The sequence below is a fragment of the Tursiops truncatus genome, chromosome 13, assembly GCF_011762595.2.
Source record: "Tursiops truncatus isolate mTurTru1 chromosome 13, mTurTru1.mat.Y, whole genome shotgun sequence".
In the NCBI taxonomy this organism is placed as follows: domain Eukaryota; kingdom Metazoa; phylum Chordata; class Mammalia; order Artiodactyla; family Delphinidae; genus Tursiops; species Tursiops truncatus.
In genome coordinates this window covers 68,767,312-68,794,933 of record NC_047046.1, presented here as the reverse complement: position 1 = coordinate 68,794,933, position 27,622 = coordinate 68,767,312, and the positions used below count along the sequence as shown (strand labels likewise).

Here is a 27,622-nt window from a genome sequence, read left to right as displayed (position 1 = left end):
ATCTATTTCTACTTTTTCTACTATTTCTACTTTTTCTACTATTTCTACTTTTGTATTTTCCCTCTTATTATTGTTGTTTTACTTTCTGGGCTATATTCTTGATTTTACTTTTAGTCCTTTTTTTGATTTTTTTTATTTTGGTGATCATATTTTTAATTTCCAGCAGCTGTTTCTTGGCGTTTGTATATAAAATTTTGCTGTTCTTGTTTTATGGATACAACCTCTACTCTTTCCTCTCTGAATCTATTAATTATAGGGACACTTTTTATTTGTATGATATCTGCTTTTTCTCTGTTCCCTGCATTGACCATTCTGTTGCTGTTGTTTTAGTTTCTTTCTTGTTGGCTGTTATGGATATTCTTCAGTGAATACTGTAGTATGTGTGTTTGGTTTTGAGCGTATAGAGGAGTAGAAGTGCTGGGTCCTAGAGTATGCATATGTTCAGCTTTATTAGATGCTACCATATAGTTTTCCAACGTGATTATACAAAGTTACCCTTCTACCAGTAGGGTGCAGTTGCTTCAAATTCTTGTCAGCACTTGGTATTATCAGTCTTTAAAAATTTGAACATTCTGGTATGTGTTTAGGTGTATTTGTTACAATTTTAACTTGCATTTCCTTGGTATTTAATGATACTGTGCACTGTTTGTATGTCTGTTGGCTGCATAGATATCCTTTCTTTTGAAGTGCCTACTCTTTTATGCATTGTTCTGTTATGTTGTTTATCTTTTTTTCATTGACTTGTGGGAGTTCTTTGTATATTCTGAGTATCAGTACTTTGTCAGATATATCTATCACACATATCTTCTTCCAGTTTGTGACTTACCTTATCCACTTCCTTAATGGCGTTTTTTGGTAAGTGTAAGTTCATAATTTTAAGAGAGTTGGGAGGTGGGATAGAGCCTGGGAGAGTGTGGGGTGGGGGCTTCTGGGGTGCTAGTGATATTCTGTTTCTTGATCTGCATGGTAGTTACATGAGTGTTTACTTTATGAAACTCCAGTGAGCTGTATACTTATGTTTTTTTTACACTTTTCTGTACGTAATACTTCAATGATGATTTACAAAAAGTAAAGGATATACTTTATCAGTCTCTTCCTTTTATTTCTGTGACGTGTTTAAGAAATTTTTGCTTACCCCAAGGTTATCAATATATTCCCCGTGTCATCTTCTGAAAGCTTTGTTTTACTTTTGCATTTGGGTCTATGATCCATCTGGAATTGACTTTTGTGTATGATGTGAGGTAAACTTATTTTTTTCCCATATGGATATCCAATTGATCCAGCACCATTTACTGAAAGACCATTCTTTTTCTGTTGCTTTGTGTTGTCACCTCTGTCATAAATGAAATGTATAAGTGTGAAAGTCTTGTGAAAGTCTGTTTTTGGTCTGTTCTGCTCCTTTGCCCTATTTGTACATGTGAATCTGTTTCTACACTCTGTTTTATTTCATTGGTCTGTTTGTTGTTTCTCAATACTGCGCTCTTTTAATTGCTGTAGTTTTATAAAAAGTCTTGATATCTGGTAGTGTAAGTTTTCCAGCTTTCTTATTCTTCATTTAAGATTATCTTGGTTAGTCTTGGCTGTTGGCATTTCCACATACATTTTATTTTATTTGTTTATTCATTTATTTAAAGTTTTTTTTTTTGATGTGGACCTCTTTTTGTGTGTGTGGTTCGCGGGCCTCTCACTGCTGTGGCCTCTCCCGTTGCCGAGCACGGGCTCCGGACGCGCAGGCTTAGCGGTCATGGCTCACGGGCCCAGCTGCTCCGCGGCATGTGGGATCTTCCCGGACCGGGGCACGAACCCGTGTCGCCTGCATCGGCAGGTGGACTGTCAACCACTGCGCCACCAGGGAAGCCCGATGTGGACTATTTTTAAAGTCTTTATTGAATTTGTTACAATATTGCTTCTGTTTTATGTTCTGGTTTTTTTTGGCCACGAGGCATGTGGGATCTTAGCTCCCTGACCAGGGATCAAACCCGTACCCCCTGCATTGGAAGGTGAAGTCTTAACTACTGGACCACCAGGGAAGTCCCCCACATACACTTTAGACTCAGCTTGTCCAGTCTTCTTCAAAACCTGCCAGGATTTAAATCTATAGATCAATTTGGGGGAGAATTAACATTTTTACAATATTAAGTCTTACAATTCACTAACCTGGTATATCCCACCATTAAGATTTTATAGTTTTCAGTCTAGACATCTTACATCTTTAATTGATTTCTAGATATTTGATGTTTTTTGATGCTATTCTGATTCCATATAAATTTTTTCTAGTTATCTGTTGCTAATATGAAGAAATAAGCTGAATTTTGTATATTGACTATGTATTCAGTTATCTTCCTAAATTCATTTATTAGATAGTGAGTTTCTCCAACTTTGCACATGAACAAACATATCATCTGCAAACGAGAGTTTTATTTCTTCCTTGTCAATCCTTAAACCTTTGATTTCTTTTTTTCCGTGTCTTATTTCACTGGCTTGGAATGCTAATACGATCTTGAATAAAAGTGATAGCAGACATCCTTGTCTGTTATTGTAATACCAGGGAACGTTTTTAATGATTCTCCATTAAATATGATGCTTGCTGTAGGTTTTTTGGTAAATACCCTTTGTCAAATTAAGGAAATTCACTATATTCCTAGTTTACTAAGAATATTTTTCATGAATGGGTATTGAATTTTATCAAATTATTTTCCCTACCTAGTTAAATGATATAATGATCTCTTTTATGTTAATAGGGTGAATTACAGTGATTGGTTGATGTGGTAAATTGCAAGACTTGACTTTTTTAGATGGAAAAACCTTTAAACATACCTTGAATTCCTGGATTAAGCTCAGTGTGGTCATGTTGTGTTATCACTGTTTTGATTTGGTGTTATTTTGTTTAGGATTTTTTGCACAAGAGAGATTGATGTGCATTTTTCTTTTCTCATAATTTTCTTCTCAAGCTTTAGTATCAAGGTTTTGCTGGCCTTGTAAAATAAGCTGGGAGGTGATCTCTCTTTTAATATTCTCTGGAAGAATTTGTGGAAGATTGGTACTTTTCTTTAAATGTTTGGAAGACTTAATTGTGAAGTCATCTCAGCCTAGTTTGTTGTTGTTGTTTTTAAGTGGGAGGCCTTGAAATTGCAGATTCAATTTATTTAATGAGTACATGGATGAATATTCATAGTTCCTATACCAACTTTGAGAACATGTTTTTCTAGGAATTTGTGCATTTCATAATTTTCAAGTTAATGATATAAGGATGTTCATAATATTTTCTAGTAATATTTTTAATGTTTGTAGTATCTGTGATACCCTGTTTTCTCTGATGTTGGCAGTATCTAGGTGAAAGGTGGAATGAAGTACTGGGGAGAGCTTTCTTAACAAGTTTTGAACTCAGTCTATACATGCACATTTCCCCATGGAAAACCAAACTCCTACTTTTATCATCGAATGTATTAAGATAATATTTATTTTATGGAAGTTAGTTAATTATAATGGGTTAAGCTTTGTCTTATTTGACACTTACTGCCTTGAAGTAATTTTCTAGTAATATTGGAACCTTTGTTTTCTCATTGTCTATATTTGCTTTCTATTTCTTTACTCTTTACTGTCAGCTTTTTGAGTCCCTTTATTTTTAGAAATTTTTTTTTTCCATAAAACATACAGTTGATTTTTTTTCCTATCTGATCTGAGGGTCTTTTTTTCTTTTATAGCTGAGTTGACCATTATATTTATTGATTTTATAGATATGTTTGGTCTTGATTCTATCATTCTATTTATATACTGTTTTTAATATTTTATTGTCATTTTCTGATATTAATATTTTTGTTCTGAGGTCTGGGTTTTCCACTTAAATTCATACTTCTGATAATTTTGAGGATTTGTAACCTGATTTTAGTTCTAGTCATTGCTCAATGTCATGTTTTAAATAGTATGTATGTACTTCTATTTCTTGATTTACTGATATTAAAAAGGAAATAGTATCTATTAATGTCCCACTATAAAAATGAGGAATTACTTTATACTATTGAAATTAGTTTCAGGGAAGCTCTTCTGAAGGGCCTCTCTTCTGATAGACAACTAGTGATAGCTCTCTATCAGAGATTAAAGTTCTTGCACTTGAGTGGGTTTTGAAATCATTAATTCATTTATTAAACAGAGTATATTGTTGCTTCTATTACAGGTGCTGTACAAACACACAAATCAGTCATGCATCCTCTCCTTATAAAACTTTCAATCTAATAAGGGAAACAAACACTGAACAAATAATTTCAACTGTGTGGAAATGTGACATACAAGAAATAAAGGAACATAGCTACATCCTTATATGGACTTACATATTAATAAGAAAATTGTTACAACTTTTCCTGTGGGAGTAACACATGAAAAACTTATAGGCCTCATGAGCAAGTATTCTTATTCCATGGTTATCTTAGGGTAACAGTACCTTTTCAGGTACTTGGCAAGTATTACCTACCAACTTTGTGTAAGTGAAGTGGCGTTCATGACAGAGTTCAGACGAGCAGCTGCAGCGGACGGTTACTGCACCTCCATCCTCCTCAGCTCTACTGCCTCTTGCTTCATCCTTCCATCCTCTCCAGCCCAAGTTGTTATCTTTTGCCTTCACAAGTGATCTCACTGTAGTTTGCACAGCCACATGAGTCAAGCTTTTCCTTGATTTACATAATAATTTTCTTGTCGTTATCTAGCCCTTTCTTCCTAGCCCACTACCCCAAAATAAAAGGGTATCTCATGTTTGTCTTTTGATGTTTGCAGGCCGTGGTATTTAAGTTAAGTTGTTGTTTTTGCTGACCAAAACTAGCAACTCAGATATCATATGGGGTTGATCTGAAATAGAGCAGTTTATAAACTGGACAGCAAATTCCTTCTGGGCAGGAAACATTGTTCTTCTGTGTAGCCCTAACCCAGTGTCTTGCATATTTAGCTTTTCATGAATCACTGAATATAAAGTACATTTTTGGGGTTTTGGTTTAGTCTACAAATACATGACAAGATCCTTTGTTCTTTGATTAGATTTAGCAAAAGCCTTAGAAAAGTGAATAAGATATTCATCGAATTTATGAAATCCTAACGTTGGAAAATATTCTAAACAATACAATAAAATTTTTATGTTTTCAAAGAACTTCCTCGTTTTATATCAGTGTTTATCTTCTGAGGTAGATAAGGCAGTTATTAGTACTTCTATTTTACTAGTGAAGATACATCCAAAGGCGATTAAGTGACTTCCCTAAGACAGCACATCTATTTAATGGTTGAGTCAGGACCAAAGCATTAAACTTCCAAACCAGTGGTTTTCCTGTTACCCTGTATTCCCTGTACTTAGCCACAAATTCATCCCATGAAATTTGAGTGTCTCACATCATGCTCTTGAGAGAGATGAAGACTGTGCAAGGTAAAATTCATAAAATGGTTAAATTTTAAAGGTAACTTTTGGTTCTTCTACTTTGCAAAGTATTAACACTTCTGTGCTCAAATACTTTAAAAGGTATATTACATCTTTTTTTTTAATGTTGATAATTATTTTGTTTTGTTCTGTTTTGTTTTAAATATTTATTTATTTATTTGGTTGCGCCAGATCTTAGTTGTGTCAGGCAGGCTCCTTAGTTGCAGCTCAAGGGCTCCTTAGGTGTGGCTTGCTGGCTCCTTAGTTGAGGCACACGAGCGGGCTCCTTAGTTGTGGAATGCGAACTCTTAGTTGTGGTGTGTGAACTCTTACTTGCAGCATGCATGTGGGATCTAGTTCCCTTACCAGGGATTGAACCTGGGTCCCCTGCATTGGGAGTGCGAAGTCTTAACCACTGTGCCACCAGGGAAGTCCTGGTGTATTTCATCTCATACATTTTAAATATTTGTTTTTATTAGAAAAATTGCTTATAGTCTTATTTCTTTGATAATTACTGTTAGAAGTCTTTTGTTTTGTTAGAAATCTTTTGTCAATCTGTTGCCTAACAGTAATAGAAAATACAGACGCATACAGAGAAGCATCATAAAAGGCAGACTTCCATAAGTCTTCTGACAGCAGGCAGTGGCAACAGTGAAGTAGGGCAAAGGAGGCTTGAATCAGGAATTGGATTTGGTAATTAGAAGGTTACTGTGACTTTGGGCAGGTCAGTGTTAATATAATAGTAGGAGTAGAGTCGAGGTTAGAAGGAAAGAATGAATGGAAGGTGAGGAAATAAGAAAGTTTCTCTCCTGGTGGAAGGAGGAAGACAGATGGTTTGAGGGAGATGTAGTTAAATAAGGACACTTTTTATGTTAGCCATGTTCCAGTGTATCTGTCACTTCAGGGGAAGAATTCCAAGGAGAGGAAGGGGTAAAATGGAAAGTGTGAGAGGAGGACTTTTTAAATTGATGGGCGGGATCAGAAGGAGGCAGGAGAAGATATGACCAAGCATCATTGTAGAGAAGCTGTCGGAAAGGCAGCAGGACACCTATTCCTCTGAGACAGGAGAAAAGTAAAGGAAGGGCGAAATGGTCCAGAGGCGATCTGTGGGGCAGGGAGGGTAACTGAAGAAATTCGGGGCCTTTAGGCTTCAGTTGCTGGTGTTTCTAGTCAGCTGTGGAGTCAATTATTACAGGCTTCTTGGCTTGGAGCTAATATTCAGCTTGTGGTATTTAAAATGAGCAATAAGAAATAGAAGTTTGGATATATAGCAGTTTTAGATGAATTTAGTTTCATTATTGAAATCTCAGTGTGTTCTATATAGTCAGTTTGATTTTTTCTAATGGAGATTATAATTTCAAAAGGGAAGGGAAGATGTAATTTAAGACAAGATATGAAAATTATATGAAGATCTAAGTTTTAAGTTTCTGTATGGCTCAGTTTGGCGGGATGCTTTTTCCCTGGACTTTTAATTTAATATTGGCCAGGCCCCACTGATAGCTACATACTAAGAATTTGTGGAAGTTAAAAGGTTCAAGATCAACCCATGGTTCTATTTTGTTACCATACCTATATTTGAACACCTGAAGTCATTCTGAATGGAGCTGTGTTTTTCTCAGTAGTCAGTGACATCTTTGCACATACATATGGTCTCTGATCCTGTGGTAATAATAGAGAACTCCCTCTAAAATCTGTACACACAGATGCTTTTCAACTTACAGGTTGGGATATAAGATGTCGTGTTTCAGTCATTTGGAACTCCACATCTTCCAATAGAAATATTATAAATGGTTCTAGTGTCCTAGACCAGCCCATAAAAGACAATTAAATCTAAAGTGTGTCTGAATTACTAAAAATAATTACTGTTTATAACCATGTTTCTATCAGGAAGTGTGTTCAATTTCAACTCTTAAGGTAAGAAGTGTTTCTTCCACTTCTGCTTTATCTTACTCACCCCCTGGCTGTCTGGCAGTGACGAAAGAGGCACCCAGCTCCAGGCCACTTAGTGTGGTTCTGGTAAGGCCCGGGAATGGAGAGCTGGGATAGAGACTCTTTGAAAGTCAAGAAAGGGGCTGGTGTGGTGATGCATATGCCAGGGGAGGGTCTCCCTTCTGTCTCAGCTGTGAGATCTGGGCCCCTGCCACTGTAAACCTCCTGTCTCCTCTCCCCTTTCTCTTTCTCTGGACCCCTGGTTCTTAGCCAGACCTGATTTTCTCCTCCCGCCCCGCCCCAAATACCTGGGGAAGTTTGGCAGTGTCTAGAGACATTTTGGCTGTTATAACTGGGGTGGTGCTACTCGTATCTAGTGGGTGTAGACCAAGGATGTCGCTAAACATTGAGAACCAAGAATTATCCAACTTGACACGTCAGTAATGCCAAGATTGAGAAACTCAGCTCTAGGCTACTGCCACTGGTTTGAGATTTTTGCCTTCTTGCTTCACTGAGGAACAGAAATGTCGTTTGTTTCCAGATTCTTTTCTACCTTCTGTTCTTGAAACAAGCTCATAGCCTTTTGAGGTTTCTCTAAGGGCTCTACTATCATCACAAGATGGAAATAGATGGAGTAAAAATAACAAGAAAATTACAGTTTCAGGAAATCTTAATGAAAAGCTTCCATGTTATCCACTCACTGTACTTTAAATAGAACAAAATTCTCATCCCTCTTTAGGCTTCTGTCCTTCTTCCCCATTATGGTTTCCTCATTCCCTGGGCTTCCCTTCTTCCTACCGTACAGCTCAGTCGCAGAGGCTTTGGCAGGGGTCCTCTCTCCAGTCCTCCAAATGAGGAGTGACAAGAGGGAAGAGAAATCCTTGGGCTGTTTTGACGCGGAGTGAGGGGAAGTTTCCTTTGTTATTGCATAGATCCGGCCAGAACAATTTTCTATTGCCCTGCTACTTTTAAGGAATTCACAGAATGAGATTATACCACAGCGTTTCCCTAAGTACTGCTACACGGCACGGGGGTCTCCTGTCTCTGCTGGTCTCTCCTCCTTTCCACCCGGCACGGTAGTTACCATCCCTCTGGCTTCCTGGGCATGTGACCTGAGCAGTTCCTTACTAGGGCCCGTGCCTGGTCAAGTGCTGTGCTGTCATCATGAAATAATCTTAATAACTTTCGGAACAAGAGCCTCACATTTTCATTTTGTACTGGGCCTTGCAAACTGTGTAGCTTACCAGAGTTCTCCCAGCCAACCTTGGGCCCAGGAGGGGCGCAGACTGGCTTGGATGAGAAAAGGAAGGGGAAGGGTTTTAAGATACTTAGAGTAGCAAGAAGGCCCCCCGCTGAAAATCTGGGCGGGACTGGCAGACCGGAATGCATGTCTCAGTCTTCCTTTGTAAATACGCACTTTTCCGAGCTCTTTTTGCTGTGTTTATATTTGTTAATTTTAGTAAGATGACCAATTACTTACTAGGTACTATTGTGTGATGAACAGTGTGCTAGACGCCGTGGGTAAAACTAAGTAGTAAACTGATACTTGCTCTCTATGGGTTATCTTCAAGCGTTTATAAAACCTCCTCATGTAGTGTCCATAACCATTTGAGATTGTTTTTATTGTCCCATTCCATAGGGTAGGAAGCTGAAACGGGCTATGTTACTTGTCTAAGTTTATAAAGCTAGTAAATGACAAAGAATGGATTTGAACCTAGGTCCGTCTGACTCTGAAGGCCAGTCTCGTTCACTCAGCTACTCAGAAGTTCAGTCTTCCTACTGTCCAGTTGACTCTCAAGTTGAGGTCATGAGTATACATAGGAGGTCAATTTCTTTTAATCAGTGAATTCTTTTAAAACACTACACAGTGCTTTTCAAATTAAATATAATGGTGGATGAAAATGTGTGTTTGATCCAGATGCTTTTCCTTGTGTTCATGAGAAATAGGTATTCGCATAAGTAACCTAAAAAAGTACTCTTACAGAAAAAAACTCAAAAGTCTTCCATTCTATAAGCTTCATAAATCACTCCATCTCTCCTGTTTTATGAAACATCCATTGGAGCTAACACGCCATTGTTAATGTGACTTATCTGAAGGAGTTTTCTTGGAGTACGGGTTTCTGTCTTTAATTTTTATCCACCAAATAAAAAATGTGTTGTTCAATGTCATTGATATTTGCGATTAAGTCTAAGAAAGTAATTTGTAGAGAATATATTTTATACCAATTCTTTGGTTTTTATCATGTGAGCTACCCCACATATATTTTTTTTAATATTTATTTATTTTGGGGACTTCCCTGGTGGCACAGTGGTTAGGAATCCGTCCTCCAGTGCAGGAGACACGGGTTCGAGGCCTGGTCTGGGAAGATCCTACATGCTGTGGAGCAACTAAGCCTGTGCGCCACAACTACTGAGCCTGTGCTCTAGAGCTCGTGAGCCACAAGTACTGAAGCCCGTGAGCCACAACTACTGAGCCTGCGTGCCTAGAGCCCATGCTCCTCAACAAGAGAAGCCACTGCAATGAGAAGCCTGTGTACCACATTGAAGAGTAGCCCCCCGCTCGCTGCAACTAGAGAAATCCCATGTGCAGCAACAAAGACCCAACGCAGCCAAAAATAAATAAATAGATAAATAAAAATTTTTATATATATATATATTTATTTATTTATTTATTTGGATGCACTGGGTCTTAGTTGTGGCAGGTGGGCTCCTTAGTTGCGGCTCATCAGCTCCTTAGTTGTGGCATGAGAACTCTTAGTTGTGGCATGCATGTGGAATCTAGTTCCCTGACCAGGGATCGAACCCAGGCCCCCTGCATTGGGAGCGCAGAGTCTTAGCCACTGCACCACCAGGGATGTCCCTTGATATCATCTTGAAACCCTGTGCCAGCTTTAGCCAAAATACATTACACGGCCAGGCCTCTTAATTCTACATGAGGAGGAGGCTGGCGTCGGCACCAGTCACCTACAGTGGGCAATTTACACAGCATTACTTAGTTGGTAAATGGATTAAGAGCAACTTGACAATTTTCTTAGCAGCTACTGATCCTTCATCTGCCTTTGATTTCATGACTACAAGGGTCTCAGGCCTGTTACTATTAGCACAGAGCCATGCATGTGAGTGTTCTTCCAGAGCTTTTACTGTTAAGACCAGGACTGTTTAATCACACTGACCTGAGTTTTAATTCCAGCTGCACCGCTGACTAGTTGTGCACCTTTGGTGAGTTACTGTAGGTGGGACCAATGATGTCTTCTTCAAAATGCTGTAGGAAAGACCGAATTACTGTATGTAAAGTCCTGAGCACAGTGCCAGGCTGAAGGAAAGGGCTCAGTGGGTAAGTGGGGGTTGTCATCCTCCTCCTCTTATTCCACCAAGAGGATATGCCTGGGCACAAACAGAACTTTGGGCAAGCCCTTTTTCTGTTTACACCTATATAATTTGGTATACTCTTAAATATACTTCGACACACGTCCTCCTGCAGTGAAAAATAGAAAGGCAAATATCTTCCTCCTGTTCTCTGTGAGGAGAGGATAGCATGATGTGTTTTTTATCTTCTGGTAGAATCAGGAATAACTCGGGGGTCTCGGTGATCAGTGTACACAGCCCTGTGTGTGTCCTGCCATTCTCTCAGCACAGATCAGACCAGCCTTTTTCAAACTGAGATCCCCGGCCTGCATCAGAATCACCTAAGACACTGGTTAAAAAAATAAAATAAAAGCCAGCTCTCTAACCCCAGACCTACTGAACAGAATCTCTGGGGCTGAGGTCTTAGAACATGCATATAAAATAAGCCACCCTGGTTATTCTTGTGTATAAAAACCATTTAGAAATACTGGCCCACACTCTCTGTCTCACTCCCCTGCCTTTGCTTAAGCTATTTCCTTGGCTTGGAGTAGTCTTTCCTCTTCTATAGAATTCTTATACATTTTTCGAATGCTAACTCTTCCTAAAAGTCCTTCCAGATTCTCCCAAATTGGAAGTTAATTTTGTATCTTCATTAGTGCAATTATTACAGTCTACCTCATAGAGTTTCGCTAGTTTTTCACCAAACAGTAAGCAGCCAGAGGGCAGTGATTGCCTGATTGCCAGTTATCCTAATAACTATCCCTGGTGCCCAGCAAAGTGCTTTGTGTATAATGGGCACTAAAAGAGTATCTGTAATTTGGATGGATTCTCTACTGCTTTTTTCCAATAAAACCTTCTGTTCTGACTTCCTCCGAAGAGCACAGATCCCTTCAGAGTACGTATTATTAAGCTCAGGGTGATGGAGGACAGTCCTCATAAACATGATCAGCCTTACCTCCCAGCACATCAGAATTGGGATGTGTGTTTGTGTATGATATGAGCAATTGTTTGACACCCCCATTTCTTCCTCACCCTCATCTTTGGGTATCATTTGTAAGGCATGTTGAAAGAGTCTGCCAAAGTCCTAGTTATAACACGTCATCATGCTTGTCCTCTGGGACTCTAAGATAAAGTACTTGCAGCCGCGCTTCCACTGATGTCGTAGAGGTGTTTCCTACATTCATGTGAGGAGCAAAGGTGTAGAGATGGACTCCACTTTCTAGTAAGATGGTTTCTCCAAAGCTGCACTGTCGCTGTCAGTGATATTTTAGGCACTCTTTTTCATTTGGGACAACTTTTACTCACGTCCTGTGCTTCTCTATCAACTGGCTTGTTGGATAGGGCATTGCCCAGATCGTTGGCAATATAAAGTGATGCACACATGGGAGCTATCCAGTTCTCTTATATACTGGAGGGTGACAAAGAAAACATGATATCAGAGGAGGGTCTGATTAGTGGCGATTAGAAAGGGATGTAATAACTGAGAGGGATAGCACATTAGGGAGTTTCTCCAAATATTAGATCCTTAAAAGTCTTACATTGATTATTTGACCTCACACAAGGCAGCAAGGTTAAGCCATGAAAACTGTTGGATTTGGCAGGTGAAATCAGATTTTCATTGGGTAGATTAGGATTTATGAAAGCAATAGTGTTCATGAAAGTATGGTGGAGAAGACAGCTGTCCTAGTGGGGGACTCCTTACAAATTTAGGGAGATTCATCTTTTCGATATTTCTGTCTTTAGATTTCTACTGGAAATTCAATAAAAAGAACTCTAGATTACCACAGTTAATCACCTAGTAAACACATGGAATACATAAATGAGTAGATCAGAAATTTTAATTTCAGGCAGAGGAAGACCTCTCCCTTTCGCTGCACCCCTCCAAAGCATTCAGGGCTATAAAGTGACCAGAGATAACGAGAAAAGGTCACTGAACTTGGTGAGAGGAGCTGACTAAGTTTTAACAGTAAATTTAATGGAAATTCATGGAATAGGGGGTGGGGTAACAAAGTTGAACTGGGCCTGGGAGAATGGAGATAGTGCATGTTGATCATTCCTTGAGCAATTGGCTTGGGGAAAAAAATGGTAATTGTACCAGCGGGATAAAGTTTATGTTTATAAAAAAAAAAAACAGAGAGTACAATTCCAGCACCCCAAGGAATTCCCTTGTGCTAACCCCTTGCAGTGAAACCCTCCCTCCACCCCTAATCCCTGGCAGCCATCCCTATAGTTTTTTCTTTTTTAGGATGTCATATAAATTCAATCATACAATATGTAAAAGACTGGACTACTTCACTTAGCATAATGCCTGCTCAGTATAAATATTAAACATATTTTAAAGTACAAAGAATCCCCCCTCTCCAAAACAAAACAAGCAGGAACCTGAGAAGATGGGTGTAGAGAAAGTGAGTTAGGGACATATTGAAATATAAACAGACATCTAGCTCATGAAGATAGCTCCAGTCCTCATGGAACCTAGGCAAGCTTGTTAGCTTTGAACGCATGGTGGACAGGATGGAGAGGAGGGCAGTGGTACCCCTGACCAGTTAAATATTTTCTTTTCTCAAACTAGCCTCCTTTCCTGCTCTGAACTTTCCCACTACCTCCCCACTTCTCAGGGTGGGTAGGGGCAGGGAGAAATACACACATACACACTTACACATTCATAAATACATGTATCTCCATTTTCATGGCATAAGCATTTCATTTACAAAGAGCTCATCAACCTTTCAGTTTCAACTTCGCATTTAGTTGAGGGCTATCAGATGACGCGTAGTGGTACCAGGATTTGTAATCTAGACCTGTACACTTGTTTCTCAATCCAAGATTTATTCTGCAAAATTTTTCTTTCTAAATTTTTTTTCCTTCAAATAAATAGGAATTTAAACATTAAAAATTATAGAGGGTAAACAATTTAACTTTTGCTATCTAGAATTGGAATTTTTAGGTGTAATTTGTTAGTAATCATCTCTGTACAAGGTTTTCAAACTTGGTTTTTGGCAGTGTTATTTTTACAAATTATATATATATATATAATTTTATTATAAAAGCACTTACTAATCTCATATTCACTGACTCCCTCTGTGTGCTTTTTCATTAGGAATTAACTGCACTTTCGTTTTTCTTGTTTTTTTCCTGTAGTTGTGATATTCAAAGCATAGATGATTGTTATTTCCCCAAAGAGGAAAAGCAGGCAGACTGTCTTGAGACATTTATCACATTCATTAATTATTACCTTCACCTAACTATTTTTCTCATGACGGTTGATATATTCATGTCCTCATATGTGTTGACCATATATTCTGCTGCTGACGTAATTTGTGTGGAGATACAAGGAGCTGTTAACCATATACCAGAGGTCTTCAAAGGACAGTGAAGCAGGTTACTCTTGGTGCTAGCATTGTGGTTATTACATAATCTAACATATTATTGTTCTGCCATAAATAGAAGTATTTTACTGTATCTTTTCATGTCTGGAAGGCGATTATTTGATACTTTTCATATATCCTGAAGTTAGAATATAAGCCTGAAGAGCCCTCAGAGTGGTCAAAATTTGTTAAAAGTAAATGTAATGAACCTTATTCCTACTCTGTGACAGGTGTTTACATATATTGCTTTATTTAATCTCCACAGTAATCTTACGTGATAGTCATTGCTGCCACATTTTACAGAAGAGGAAATTGAAACTCTGGAGGGTATAGAACTTGTCCAGGGTCATACATCTATAGCTGGTCTCTCAACTTGGGTTTGTGTGTCCCTCAAGATCCTGATTCTGAGTCCATTTACTCCCACATTCAGTCATTCACACAAATATTTTTTCAGTATTTACCACATGACAGGCCCTGGGTATCCAGGGTTAAAGACAGGTATATCGAATCCTGAGGAATTCCTTTATCTGTTTTTTGGGCTGTAGTAAATATGAAGCAGACTAGAAAAGAGATGAGGCTTAAGGACAAAGACACTGTCTATCTTATCTACTGTTGCATCCACAGGACAAGCACAGCACATAGTAGGAGCTCAATAAATACATGTCGAATGGATGAATGATATTAGTGAGAAGTAATAGCCAACTAGGAGAGAGAACTAAGTGTAGGAAGGGTATAAAATCAAACAGAACTGTCCTGGACCATTTAGTGTTTGAATAAGCAATTGCGTACCTCACTAGCCCCAGAGGGTGTGAAGAGACTTCAGTGTGCTCACTGGTGCCAGAAGGATGACCTGGGGCCCCCGAGTGGCTAAGGCGACCCAGGCTTTGTGCAACAGGAAGAGAGTCACTCATGAACATTACATCCTGTTTAAAAAGCAAGGAAGTATGTAAGACATTTTAGGCAAGTTTCCGTTAAAAAATGGCCTTTTCCCCTTAAAGTATGCTAAAGGGCTAAACTTCAGTGTCTTGGAAAAATCACATAGATGGAGGAGTTATTTCCCAAACAATATTGGATTAAGAGGTATTACGTAATATAGTTTTTTTCTTTCCTGGTAAATTATAACATTAAATTTTCATGCCAAATGAATCTTTAAAAAATTCAAGTTATACTCTTTGGAAGATACCTTATAAAGGACTATATATAGTACATAGCACATAAATATCTATTGTATGTAACAAGTGAATAGGTTGCATAGAATAACAAAAGTTTTTGAGTAATATAACTTGAAAGAATTATGATGTGTTGAAGTCATGTTTGGAATATCATTTAGCTTTTTGTAAGGAAAAAGTGGGGAAATTAGGAAACTACTGAAATGATTTCAATTTCATTATTCAACAGCATCGATGCGCTACTTTCTTGTCCCAAGAATGTATCTATTAACAGTGATGTTTTGCCTTACAGCTTTTCTGGGAGAAGAGGCTACAAGGACTTAGTGCATCAGATGTAACTGAACAAATTATAAAAACCATGGAACTACCTAAAGGTCTTCAAGGTATTATCCAAGTTCAGTTGAGAAGTACCTACTATGTGCCAGGCTCTGTGTTAGATGCAGTGGAGTCAGACATGATTGAGACAAGTCTTTGCTTTGGGGACTGTATGCCTTGCTGGATGAGATACCTCTTGGGTTTTAGTAAACCCAGAGGAAATGTACCTGAAAAGCTTGTATGTTGCAGGAATGCATCAGGGCAGTGTCTTACTTAAGAGTTTTTTCTGCGTGTACATTTTGGCTTTAGGTTAGTTAGGTTCATCATGTAAATTAACGCATGTTCTGCTTTTAGAACCAAATGCAGCTGAATGATAGGATGTCCCAAGCTTCCTGCTCAAAGCAGCATCTGGCCCCAGCACATGCTCTTTCTGTCCTCCTCTTATCAAAAGAGCAGCCAACAGCTCTCCTTCTGCCTCTCCCTCCACAAACTGCTGCTGCAAGTAGCAGTGGGAGCAGATGCCCGTTGGTCCAGTGACAGGAGTGAGTGGGATCTGGGGTGGAGAGCTCAGCTGCTGGTGTGCTTGTCATATCATATGTTAATTCCAACTTCTAGAGAAGCATTATTTTTCAAGTATTGGAACTTTGGCTTCTAAAACTTGATACATTGTGGATTGCTCAAAAATCCTCATAATTCATGGTTAGAATATTGTCTCATCCCTCTATGCTCTTGGAAATTATTGCTTTAACTGGTTTAACAAGTTTAGGACTTTAAGCAATGCACTTAAATGTAGCCATGGTTCCAGTCTCCTACATGTAGGCAAGGTGTGCAGTTTTTAATTGTTAATTTGGATATTTTGTTAGGTATTTGAAAAAGCTGTTAAAGGTGCAGGTACAGCATACTTGCATTGGCTTTTCCTTTGAAATCCCTACATAAGAAAGATAAGTTTTGAGATATGGCTAGAAATGAATGTTAAACAGCTACAGGGGAAACTATTCCAGGATCCTAGGGATACATTAATAGGGATACTGGAGTGTAATATGACCTTAGAAGAGACTTAGATATTAAAATAATTGAACTTGCTTGTGGAAATGTAGCCAACTTTTAAAAAGTTTAATACTTTGGAAAATGTATTTTTAAGTTATGTTAAAGTTTTATTATAATACTCAGGTATTTTGTTACTGTTTCTTTAATGTTAATTCTTTGGTGTATAATAACTAAATAGATACGCCATTATCCTTTGCTGCTTTGGCTTGTGTCAGTTTTAAATAGCTGATCCCAAATGAATATAAAGATATGAGTTGTTTTAGGTTACATAAGGTTTGCTCAGCACATCTAGAAATTTCCTTTAACTCATATATGTTTCTAATTGCAGGAGTTGGTCCAGGTAGTAATGATGAGACCCTTTTATCTGCTGTTGCCAGTGCTTTGCACACAAGCTCTGCACCGATCACAGGGCAAGTCTCCGCTGCTGTGGAAAAGAACCCCGCTGTTTGGCTTAACACGTCTCAACCCCTCTGCAAGGCTTTCATTGTCACAGATGAAGACATTAGGTAAGGCAGCTTAACATGGCTTCAAAAGCTTGTCTTTTACACTTGTTACATTTTATACTGCCTGTTAGGTTCCGTGGCACATCTAGTAAGTGATGAATCAATCAGAAGGAGCTTTTGTGAAACTAATGAAAGGTGATAGAGAACATTTAAAACAAATACATGCTTGAAAAAGGTAGCAGTGCTGTGTATAAGGCATATCATCACGATGATGTCCAAAGGACAGATCAGCTGTACTCTGTCCACATCATTTTTGCAGTGTCTTATGAAATCTGGGGTTCTGCCTTTCTGTTCTAAGAACCCCTTCATTCAGTTATGCCCTTTGTGATTGCTGACTGCATTGGTTTGTCTGCAGTAGCAGTCCATTGCCGTGCTACTTTAAGTTCAGTTGTGTTTTCAAAATTCAGTTTACTCATCTTGATTATATTTACCTCACATAAGCTCAATTTAGAGATTTATTTATCTCTACTTAAACCTGTTTCAAGTAAAAATTTAAGGTGACTCCAAAGACACACACACACACACACACACACACACACACACACACACACACACACACACACACACACACACACAGTGAAGCCAGATAAGAAGCAAATGAGAAGAAAGACAAACCAAATGAGGAGCGGACACAAGGTGCATCTTTTAACATCTTTTACTCTTTCTGAGGCTGGGCCACAAATTAGGTTTTTAGCAGCAAATTTTGAAAGGAGGACATATAGCTCAGATTGATAATGCCCAAGGAGTATAAGCAAACCATTGCTCAAGAGAAACAAAACTATTCCAGATATTTAAGACCACAAAGAAATTCTTATATGGGATTTATGAACTTCAGTATTATTACTCTAGAATGATTGTGTAGTATACTGTATTTTCTTTAAATATAGGGCAGTGTGTACACTTCACTATTTCTATCCTCTGAATATAAACCAGAAGGCTTTACTGGAGTATTATTCCTAGACCAAACCGGCAGAAGGCACTTTTGAATTAAAAAATATGTATTATATTTGTATTTTTTTTTGTAAATCCATGAAAGTTGGCATGAGAATGTTTTTAAATGCCTGAGTCTAGCTAGGTTTATAATTGGAAAGCCTTTCCTGGGTTTTAAAGTGGTTCCTTTTGCAAAGATGTAGAATGGTTCAAAGTTGCATTCAGATGCCTTTATTACATAGAATTTACGATCAGTGTTATTTTTTAAGAAAAACAAAATGTAAAATCAAGGAAGGGAATCAACTTGCTCTTTGGACAATTCTTACCTTGGAGGAAGGAAATTACTCAGGAGACAAGTTCCTATCTGTCTTGGAATGAGTGCCCAGTTAATCAGCAGGGATTCCTCCAGGTCATTATGGGGGTTGAACTGAGGTTCTCTGAGTGATGTCTTGGGAATGCTGACGGCTTCAACACCAGATCTTTTGACAGTGGAGGAAGCTGTCTCAAAGCCAAATCTGGATGCTTTCCTTTTAGGGTAAACTTGTCTAGCAAATTGTCCATTTGATTTCATTGTCATAACAGAAATTATTAAGCAAACATTTCTTGTTGAATTAGTACAGGTTCAAAATACATGACTGCAAATGGAATTGTTACCCTTTCTCCAATTGGGTAGCCAATAATCTGTCTGTATTAAACCTTCAACTAAGAATCTCAACGTTAAGCATATATATTTTCATCAGTCTTGATACGTTTTCACCCACGGGTGTATTTGTTTTCTAATACTGAGTAACAAGTTCTCACAAACCTCACAGCTTAAAACAATACCTATTTATAGCTCTCAGTTCAGTCGGTCAGAAGTCTGGGACAGGCAAGACTGGATTCCCTTCCCGGGGTCTTACAAAGCTGAAATCCAAGCGTCGGTAGAACTGCAGGCCTTCTGGAGCTTGGGCTCCTCCTAAGTTTGTTGCAGAATTCATTTCTTTGTAGTTGTAAGAATGAGGCCCCTGTTCTCTTGTTGGCTGTGGGATGAGGCCGTTCACAGCAGTTAAAGGCTGCCAGCATTTCCTTGCCCCATGGCTCCCTTAATATCCCCTCTCCTGCTTCTTTCTGGAAGGGCCCAGCCCCTTTTAAAGCCTCTTCTTATTAGATCAGGCCCTCTATGATAATCCCTTTTGATTAACTCAAGGTCAGTTATTAGTAACCTAATCATAGAATGATAGCTCAGTCATATTCGTAAGTTCTGCCTGCCCTTAGGGGAGAGAATTTTACTAGGAACGTAAGCAGGGGCAGGTGGGGACATCTTGGGGACTGTGTTAGAATTCTGCCTACCACATCCAGCAGATGCTTTAATTTCAGTTTTCATAAATGTGGGGAGCAGTGCTCAAGACAAAAGAGAAACAGTGGCCAATGTCAAGAGTTTCAGATATACTTCTTGAGCCAAAAGCACCATTCCTTCCATTTTATTTGTCTTCCTGATGGGGTGACTTGAGGGCAGTTGTGTAGACTCTTATACTCTGTTACTAGGCATGAGAGACTGCCATGAGACTGATAAGCCGTTTATCATAAAGCTGGAGTCACTGAGCCAGTGGCAGGGCTAACTGTATTAGAAATAAACATTGTGTTCTTTATGACTCTGCTCCACTGTATGAAAATCAGTTGAACTTCAGTTTCTGTTAATATGATCGAGGCTACAGAGCTCGATTAATTCAGTGACAGATCCCCTCTTTTTGAAAATTCATTTAAAATGTATAAGTCCAAACCTTTTATCTCTTCGTGCTATTTTTAGAGTTTAGTAAAGATGACGTCTAAAGTTTCTGTGTTTACACAGTATATGTTAATTTTACTACCTTGGACATGGTCTCATGACATAGAGAGACGTGGGGACTAGACTACAGTAAACACAACTTTACAACTGGTTGAGTGCCCAAGGGGTGAATACTCAGGGCATCTTAGTGGAGTCTTCTGGAACATTGCTCCTCTACCCTTCTGCTTTCCCAGGTTTGGGGCATTGTTACAATTTGTCTTCCTCAACTGTTGATGGAGAAAATCACTTCTTTCAGTAGAGCCATCAGTGTTCTTTGTTGCATCTCTTATTTGTCCCCGGGCTGCTCCGTCTCCCATCTGTATCCATCCTAACCACCTTTCCTTTGGTCTCAGGAGGTGACTCGCCCTGTTTTCTAATCAAGGCTCATCCTCCCAGCTGGGCCTTTGCCTCTCTCTCTTTCTTGCTTTTTTCTAAGTCTTTTACTTAGCCAGTCTTGTCCCTTCCCTTGTGTCTTCAACCACTGCCTCTCCACTGGGTTCTGGAGGCGAATTTCTATTTACCATCTTCATTTGCTAGAACTGTTTTAGGAATCCCTCTCTTGCCCTGTCAAGGAGCTAGTCTCCGTTTTTTCCTGCTTTTTTAAGATGAATTGTATACCAGTAGCCTTTCTTCCTGTGCTTTGTTTTTCACCTAATGGTTCTGAACTTTTTTATGACTCGGTGTTATTCACTCTCACTTTTGAGGTTCCTTTAGAGCCCCCAAGACACAGGGAAACTTGTGGCATATTCTTAACCTACTCAGCTCATCTCAGTTCCAGAGTCTTTTCATTCCCTGTCCCTGGTGTACAGGATCACGTGGTCTTGGTTCCTTCCTGATGGCCTGCTCCCAGCAGGCCGGGGAACCCAGGGAGAACTCCAGCTACCTTTCCCCTGACACAGCAGAGAGTGGCAGCGAGATCCCAGCTCATCATGCCTCCACCTCCTCTGTCTTTCTCAGTGCTTCACTGAGCAAATCTCTTCTCCTTCTTTATTTTCTGTATTCCTTCCCTGCTTTTAAATTATTTCTAATTATCCTTTATAGGAATAACCCTGAATCTTCACATATTTGAAGTTTGTGAAGTTGTAGAAAAGGTCACTGAAATAAATCTACTCCTGCCAGAATTCTCTGTGAGATGAGGGCTATCTGCCTGTCTGAATGTCCCTCTTTTTGACAGAGTTCATTCCCCATGTGACTTGGTTTTGTGAGGGTATAAGCAACTTTTGCAAAGTCTAAGGAGAAGGAAATGTATGTTTCTCAGGAATTTTCATGACTTTGAAGTAAAGATAAACCATTTCGGCAGCTTCATTGTTCCAGTACTGGCCAAATTATTAGTATCTTTTTACTCTGTTTTTAAAAAGGAAACAGGAAGAGCGAGTACAACAAGTGCGTAAGAAATTGGAAGAAGCACTGATGGCAGACATCTTGTCACGAGCTGCTGATACGGAAGAGATGGGCATTGAAATGGACAGTGGAGATGAAGCCTAAGATTAGCATCAGGTAAAGCAACACCGGAGAGACGTGGAACTTAAGGTCTTTTATTTCCTCGCTTTTGCCCTTGTCGCCTGATTCAGCAGTGCCCACAAAGCCTTCTCGTCTGCAAATCCTGTGCATGTGCTGTTGTTTGGCCCCTCTATATTGAAGGACCATATAAGCGTGGCATCCTTTTGTTCTCATTATGTGAAGATGTTCACACCCCTGCAGCCACTTGCAAGGGATCTGGTCTCCAAGGTGTCACTAGAGAAAAGCAGGAGGAGGAGGAAAGGACTCTGCCAGGGAGGGAGAAGCAGCTGCAGGAGATGAAGGCGCCATCACCTCTACCACAGTAGCTCTCTGGGGTCTGTTGTCCCCTCTGTAAAATTATGGTCACAAAGTTGGCCAAAATCCCTCCTTTTTTCCCTCCGTTTCTGTTCTCTCTAGCACAGACTTGGTGCAGGGAGAATGAGAAGGACATTTTAAAGTAGGATAAATAATTTACCTTAAAAAGTACAAATTATGAACCGGTCCTGAACTCACGTAGGAGTCTCACAGTCTCTGTTCCATCGGGTACATATTCTCTTCAGATGATTACACTCCCGTCTCCAAGGGTTTATATGGCATCTTGCTTCCCAACTTCTATCCTGCTTCGTTTTGGGGGCCATGTCTTTCTGCCACCCCCAAGCCAATTATTTATTTGCATCCTCTGAAGGCAAAACTGAGCGGTGGGTGGTGGCGTTGGGAGGGAAGGAGAAAGGGATGGGCCGAGAAGCAGAGCGAGCGGAGCGAGTGGGAGTCTCACCCCGTGGCGCCCTTCGAGCCCGTCTCTGCCCCTCACACCTCGTCCTCATAGTCGGTCCTGCATTCAGTGCTGGGTCCTGGGGACACCCCCGCACTCACAGAGCTTACCATACAGTTGTATGAAACAGATGCTCACATAGCTGTATGATCACCAACTGTGATCAGCGTGATAAAGGGAAAATGAAGGTGCTGGGAGAGCCGCTGGCGGGGGAGCTAATGCGATGTGAGGGCCAAAAGGAATTTGGGGATGTGGCATTTACGGTGAGCCTGAAAGGTGGGTAGGAGTGAGCAGGAGAAGTTGGGGGGAAACGGTTCTCATCCAAAGAAATAGCAGGGACAACTCAGTTCCTTTAAGGAGCAAAGGAAAGGTCACTGTGGTTGGCATGTAGGAATTCTGGGGAGGGTTAGAAAGTGTGGAGACGCATCAAATCCTGGTGAGCCTTGTGGATTCTTGTTAAGGATTCTGAGCTTCGTCATTGAAACCACTGGGAACCCCCTGAAGGCTGCGTAAAGCGATTAGATGTGCTTATTTATAAGGTCCCTACGGCTGCTGCCTGAAAAAGGATGTCCTTTCTAAGGAAAGCTTAGAAGCAGGGAGACCAGTTAGGAGGCTGCCGTGGTCCCGCAAGAGGTGATGGTGGCTTCACGAGGGTCTCGGCAGCGGGTGTGGCGAAAAAGAGGAAAAGGCCAATTTGAGGTGTATCTGGAGGTAGAATCGACTTGACTGGGTGACTGTTAGTGAGGGTGAGAGAGTGGGACGAATGACTCTAGGTGTTCAACCGGAGCCACTGGATGGATGGGGCGGGGTCCTGTTCAGAGGGTCATACTGAGGGTGTTGCATGCAGGGGGGATGAATTCATTGTTAACACAGTCTTTCCTTCCCCTCAGTGCCTTGTCTTAATTCAGGGAGTGGCCCATGCCACAGTGACACAGATCAGGTAATAATCACAGTGTCTTCCATTTACATAGTCAGGGACAGCAGCAACATTTCGGTCTCACAGTTTCCTGACCACGCAGAACCTTTTAAATCGAGTTCAGTGCTATTTTAAGTGGTTTTGTTTTGTTTTCCATATTGAGGACAGGAAGATGCCATGTTGACACTGAATCTTGTTTTCCACTCCGATCAGGATGTGTTTTATGGACTTTGATGAGCATACTTAATGTGTGTAAAGTCTCTCAGAGGCAAGTCTGCAGCGTGTTTCTTTTCTCCAGAGACTTCAGTGCAGTGTGGGAATCTGGACCATTGCGCCTGCACCACATCAGAACCGACTCTGGGAAAGCCCTCTTCTTCTCCAGAGCTTTTTGTTGTTTTTCAGACTTTTTTCCTGAAAACAATTTAGAATAATCAAGGGTCATGTAGTTGAGGTTTTACGGGACCCTCACTTACTTTGCAGATTACTGTGCAGGTTGACGTCAGGGCAGCACCCTAATCTATGTAAGCGAGCCTGTGGTTAATGCACGAATAAACTAATTAAAGTTGAGGGATTAAAGTTTTAAGAGTAGCCATCACTTTGGCATGGTGCTAGGGGGAGATCTGCATTACGTGTATCATATTCTAAACTTGAGAATGGTATTATTAGACCAGGCCATTAGACTTGTAGGTTATGGAAGATTTAGATGTACTTCTTAATTATCAAAATTAAATTTACCTAAATCACTAATTTAGCCCCCCACGTACACCTAAAGTGTTTAATAAACCAGAGCACTGCCACATGACTTAATTAGGTGTTCATAATAACCTGTGGAATAGGTAGGACTTAGCTTGACTAAAGTGGGACATGGTCAAGTTCACATGGCTGCCAAGAGATGGAACCTGTAACACGCGGTTCTGTTTAGGTCTGTTCGCCGCATTATGACATGGATGCTCTTTCTGACGGTCCTTATTAGCAAAATGGACCTTAATTTGTATGTATATATACATTTGGCAGGCGCAGAGTTTAGGAAGCTGTCAGCGGAGGTGTAACTCCAAGTTTCGTGCAGTCGCAAGGAGAGATTTCAGCTCTGCTTCCTTAGTCACACAGCCCCTGGGGCTCAGTTGTGGTTTCAGCCCACCTCTGCGTGCGTTCCTCCCGCCAGAATCTGCTCCAGAGATTGCCGGAACACATGAGCCCGTCGGGGAGGACGGAGCTGAGGCTGTTATTGGTCGGGGCGAGCAGGCGTGCGTGCGTGCGTGCGTGTGCGTGCGTGTGCCCGTGTGTGTGTGTGTGTGTGTGTGTGTGTGTGTGTGTGTACACACACACTGTCAATAGCAGGTTGAGGTTTGCTGTGTCACTTAAGATTTTACACTCAAGAGGAGTGCCCAGCTTATCAAACATTTTAGGAGTGACTGCAAGAAGAAGAAAACTATAAGAACAAAAGTGTTAAAACGTTTAGCTATAAATGAGCTAGAGTATCACATACATAAGCAGTTGAATTGGCAGTTGCACAGTACCATTTCACCCAAGTTAAGCAGTAATAAAACTTCAGTACATTTCTATCATCTGTAAATTCTGAGAAGTAAAATAAATTATTGTGAAATAAAATACATCATTGTTAGAAATTTTCCTAAAAAGGTATGTTTGGATTTGGCTACGTCTGTTATGTTTTCTTCATTTGTATGCCCTGTGATTTCTCTTTTTATGCTGATTTAATTAATGATAGAAAATATTTTCATAAGCATACAAAGGGATACATATGATTTATTTGAAAATGAAGTGAGTATTAAGGCTTATTTTCAAAATAAAACACTTGAAACAATGAAGGGAAATGTTGAGCACTTTTTATGTACAAAGTGCTGTAACTAAATGCTATCAGGCTCTAAAAATCCTGTTCCAAGTGAAATTTGGCCTCTAACTGCTTTTCCACGTTTTGCTGACCTTACCTGAGAAATCACTGAATTACTTAAGTTTGTTTGTTTTTTCTTACAGGTAACTTTCGACCGACTTTCCCCAAGAGAAAATTCCTAGAATTGAACAAAAACGTTTCCACTGGGTTTCGCCTGTAAGAAAAAAATGCACCCAAGCACATAGAGCTTTTTAATAGCACTAACCAATGCCTTTTTAGATGTATTTTTGATGTATATATCTATTATTCAAAAATGATGTTTATTTTGAGTCCCAGGACTTAAAATTAGCCTTTTGTAATATCTGTCAAGCAGGACCCTGAAGATGAAGCTGAGCTTTTCATGCCAGGTGCAATCTACTGGAAATGTAGCACTTAACGTGAAATATTCGTCTCCCCCGCAATTTTAATATGAACGGATCAGGAGTTACCAAATAAATTTCCCAATGAAAGCTTATCGTGACTTCACTGTATATAAACAGATTTTTATACTTTATTGAAAGAGGACACCTGTACATTCTTCCATCATCACTGTAAAGACAAATAAATGATTCTATTCACAGACTGATTGGAATTCTTTCTGTTAAGGAGCAACAATACATAGCCCCTCCTTAGGATTCCTGGTTCACATTCAACTGTGATCCCTGGGACTTAGGTTTGAAATGGAGGTAGTAGCAAATAGTTCATACATTTGCAGTGTGCCTCTGGATATCATGACAATTGCGCTGCTTTCAGCAGAATTATAAGTTGTTGTGTAGCATGGGTAATTTTTTTCCCCTTGCCTGTAACGAGTACTTTTGTTGGTTCGATAAAAATAAGGCATTTTCTTCCCATGGGCATGAGTTAGGTACACAGGTGCGCTTCAGATGTTACTGGAAGTCCATGTCTGTTTTTCTAGAACATTTTACATTTTCCAGTGTCTACTGGCTTACAGAGTTAACAGGTGCAGGTCAGACCCTTTGCCACAAAGAGAGGCATTTTTCTGGGCAGAGTTGCTTAATGAACCAGATTGTAATACTTTGCTAATTACTACCCGGCCTCCAAAGTATTAACATCTTTTTTTCTGTTGAAACTCACAAGCGTTAACTTCATCACCAGTTAAATTCCTTGATATCTAATTACTAAAACTGGCATAGCATTGAGAAATGAGTTTTAAAAATCAAAACATACTTCAGGTAATCTGATGCCAAAGAAAGGAGGGAGTGGTTGTAAGCAAATTTAAGTACATTTTGAGAAATAGAGCAAACATGTTTTCTTTCTGTACGAAGGGTTTATGCACTTCTTAACTCTGAGTTCTTTCAAAATCAGATGTGATGTGATCAAGGACGTGACCAAACCCCTCTAAATGTCACTTGTACATTTTTTTATCACTACCTCCAGCACCCTTCCGGTTTCCGAGGAGGGGAAAGAAAAGAAAACGGTGAAAGCAATATGACTGGCTAGGTTTGAGCTGCTGTCTCTCTGGACCTTATGCAAAACTACATAGATATCACCTTGGAATTCCTGATTTCCATGCAACTTTGATCTCTGGGCTTTAGGCCACCTATTTCCACAGAGTAATCCTGCTGGCAAAGAAGCAGAGATACTTGCAGACTCTGGGAAGACAAGGGGCAGAGGGTGCCCGCTCTGGGCCCTCCCCACTGTCCCCGTTGGGGTGGCAGTGGGAAGTTAACAATAATATTGATTTCTTTTTAAGAGCTATTATGACTAGTTAGAATGAATGTCCAAAGGCTTTGCTTAGACTCCTCAAAGTTCACGAGTCTTCATTTGTAATCAAGCTTGGGGTAACTTCACCTTGGTGATCATATGTTCTTTTCACAAAGCAACCCAACCAAGACGTACATGCCTTTATAAACAAATTTTGTAAAAGGAAAAACACACACGTACAAAACTTTGATTTTTGCCCTTATATACATTGCTCAGGTAGAGAACAAGGTTTGAAAGCCGTTACATGGTGTCTAGCTGGGAACTATCCCATAAGTCCAGGTGTTCCCAGTATACCTGCGGGACATGTCCAAAAATAAACGCATCCTCTTATCCCCCAGACCTACCACCATCTTGCATTCCCTAACTTGTGTAAAAGCAAATCATCTGATCCAGTTGCCCAAGGCAGAAGCCCAGGAGTGATCCCAGATGCCACTCTTCCCCTTGCCTCCAATAGCCCATCAATCCTGTTAGAATTGTTAACCACATTTCTCACACCTTCATCTACATCTCTTCTCCGTTCCTGCACCCACTGCCTCCTTTCCTCTCCTCTGCTCTTTCAGCGGCTTCCTTTTATTTTTCACCTGTCCCCTTCCCCTTCTTCCCTCTCCATCCCTCCTTCTTTTCCTCCATGTAGTCATCAGAATGGTCCTGGAAGCAAATGTGACCTTATCATTTCCCTGCTCGAAACTCCTCACTTCTCCGTGTATGCAGTTTAGAATCATGCTTAAGAAGGAGCACTTTGAAATGGAGAGAACCTGTGTCCAAACCCTGGTTTTGCCATTTGTGTGACTTGTCAGGTTACTTAATGTCTTTGAGCCTGTTCCTCCTCAGTGAAATAGGAATAATAATACCTACCTCATAGAGTCGTTGTGAGGACTAAAGGAGATACTGTTTGTCAAGTGTTAGCACAGTGCCTGGCGCATCGTTGGAGCGGGCGCTCTCGCTGTTATCTCTGCAGGTGTCATGTCACTTCCAAGAGGCACTCGCTGATAACCCTCCACTTTATAAATACCCGC

The 27,622-nt window shown here is 40.0% G+C and overlaps 1 protein-coding gene across 1 annotated transcript in view; it reads left to right on the top strand.

Moving 5' to 3' along the window:
- The window catches only part of MBD2 (methyl-CpG binding domain protein 2), a 77,223-nt gene extending 51,762 nt beyond the window's left edge, over positions 1-25,461 (top strand). Inside the window, exons 4-7 of the mRNA XM_019937070.3 lie at positions 15,499-15,589; positions 16,897-17,074; positions 21,164-21,302; positions 24,986-25,461. Of these exons, the coding sequence (XP_019792629.1) occupies positions 15,499-15,589; positions 16,897-17,074; positions 21,164-21,290 (396 nt within the window). The 3' untranslated portion in view covers positions 21,291-21,302; positions 24,986-25,461. The remainder of the gene's footprint in view (positions 1-15,498; positions 15,590-16,896; positions 17,075-21,163; positions 21,303-24,985) is intronic.
- Positions 25,462-27,622: the final 2,161 nt, after the last annotated feature.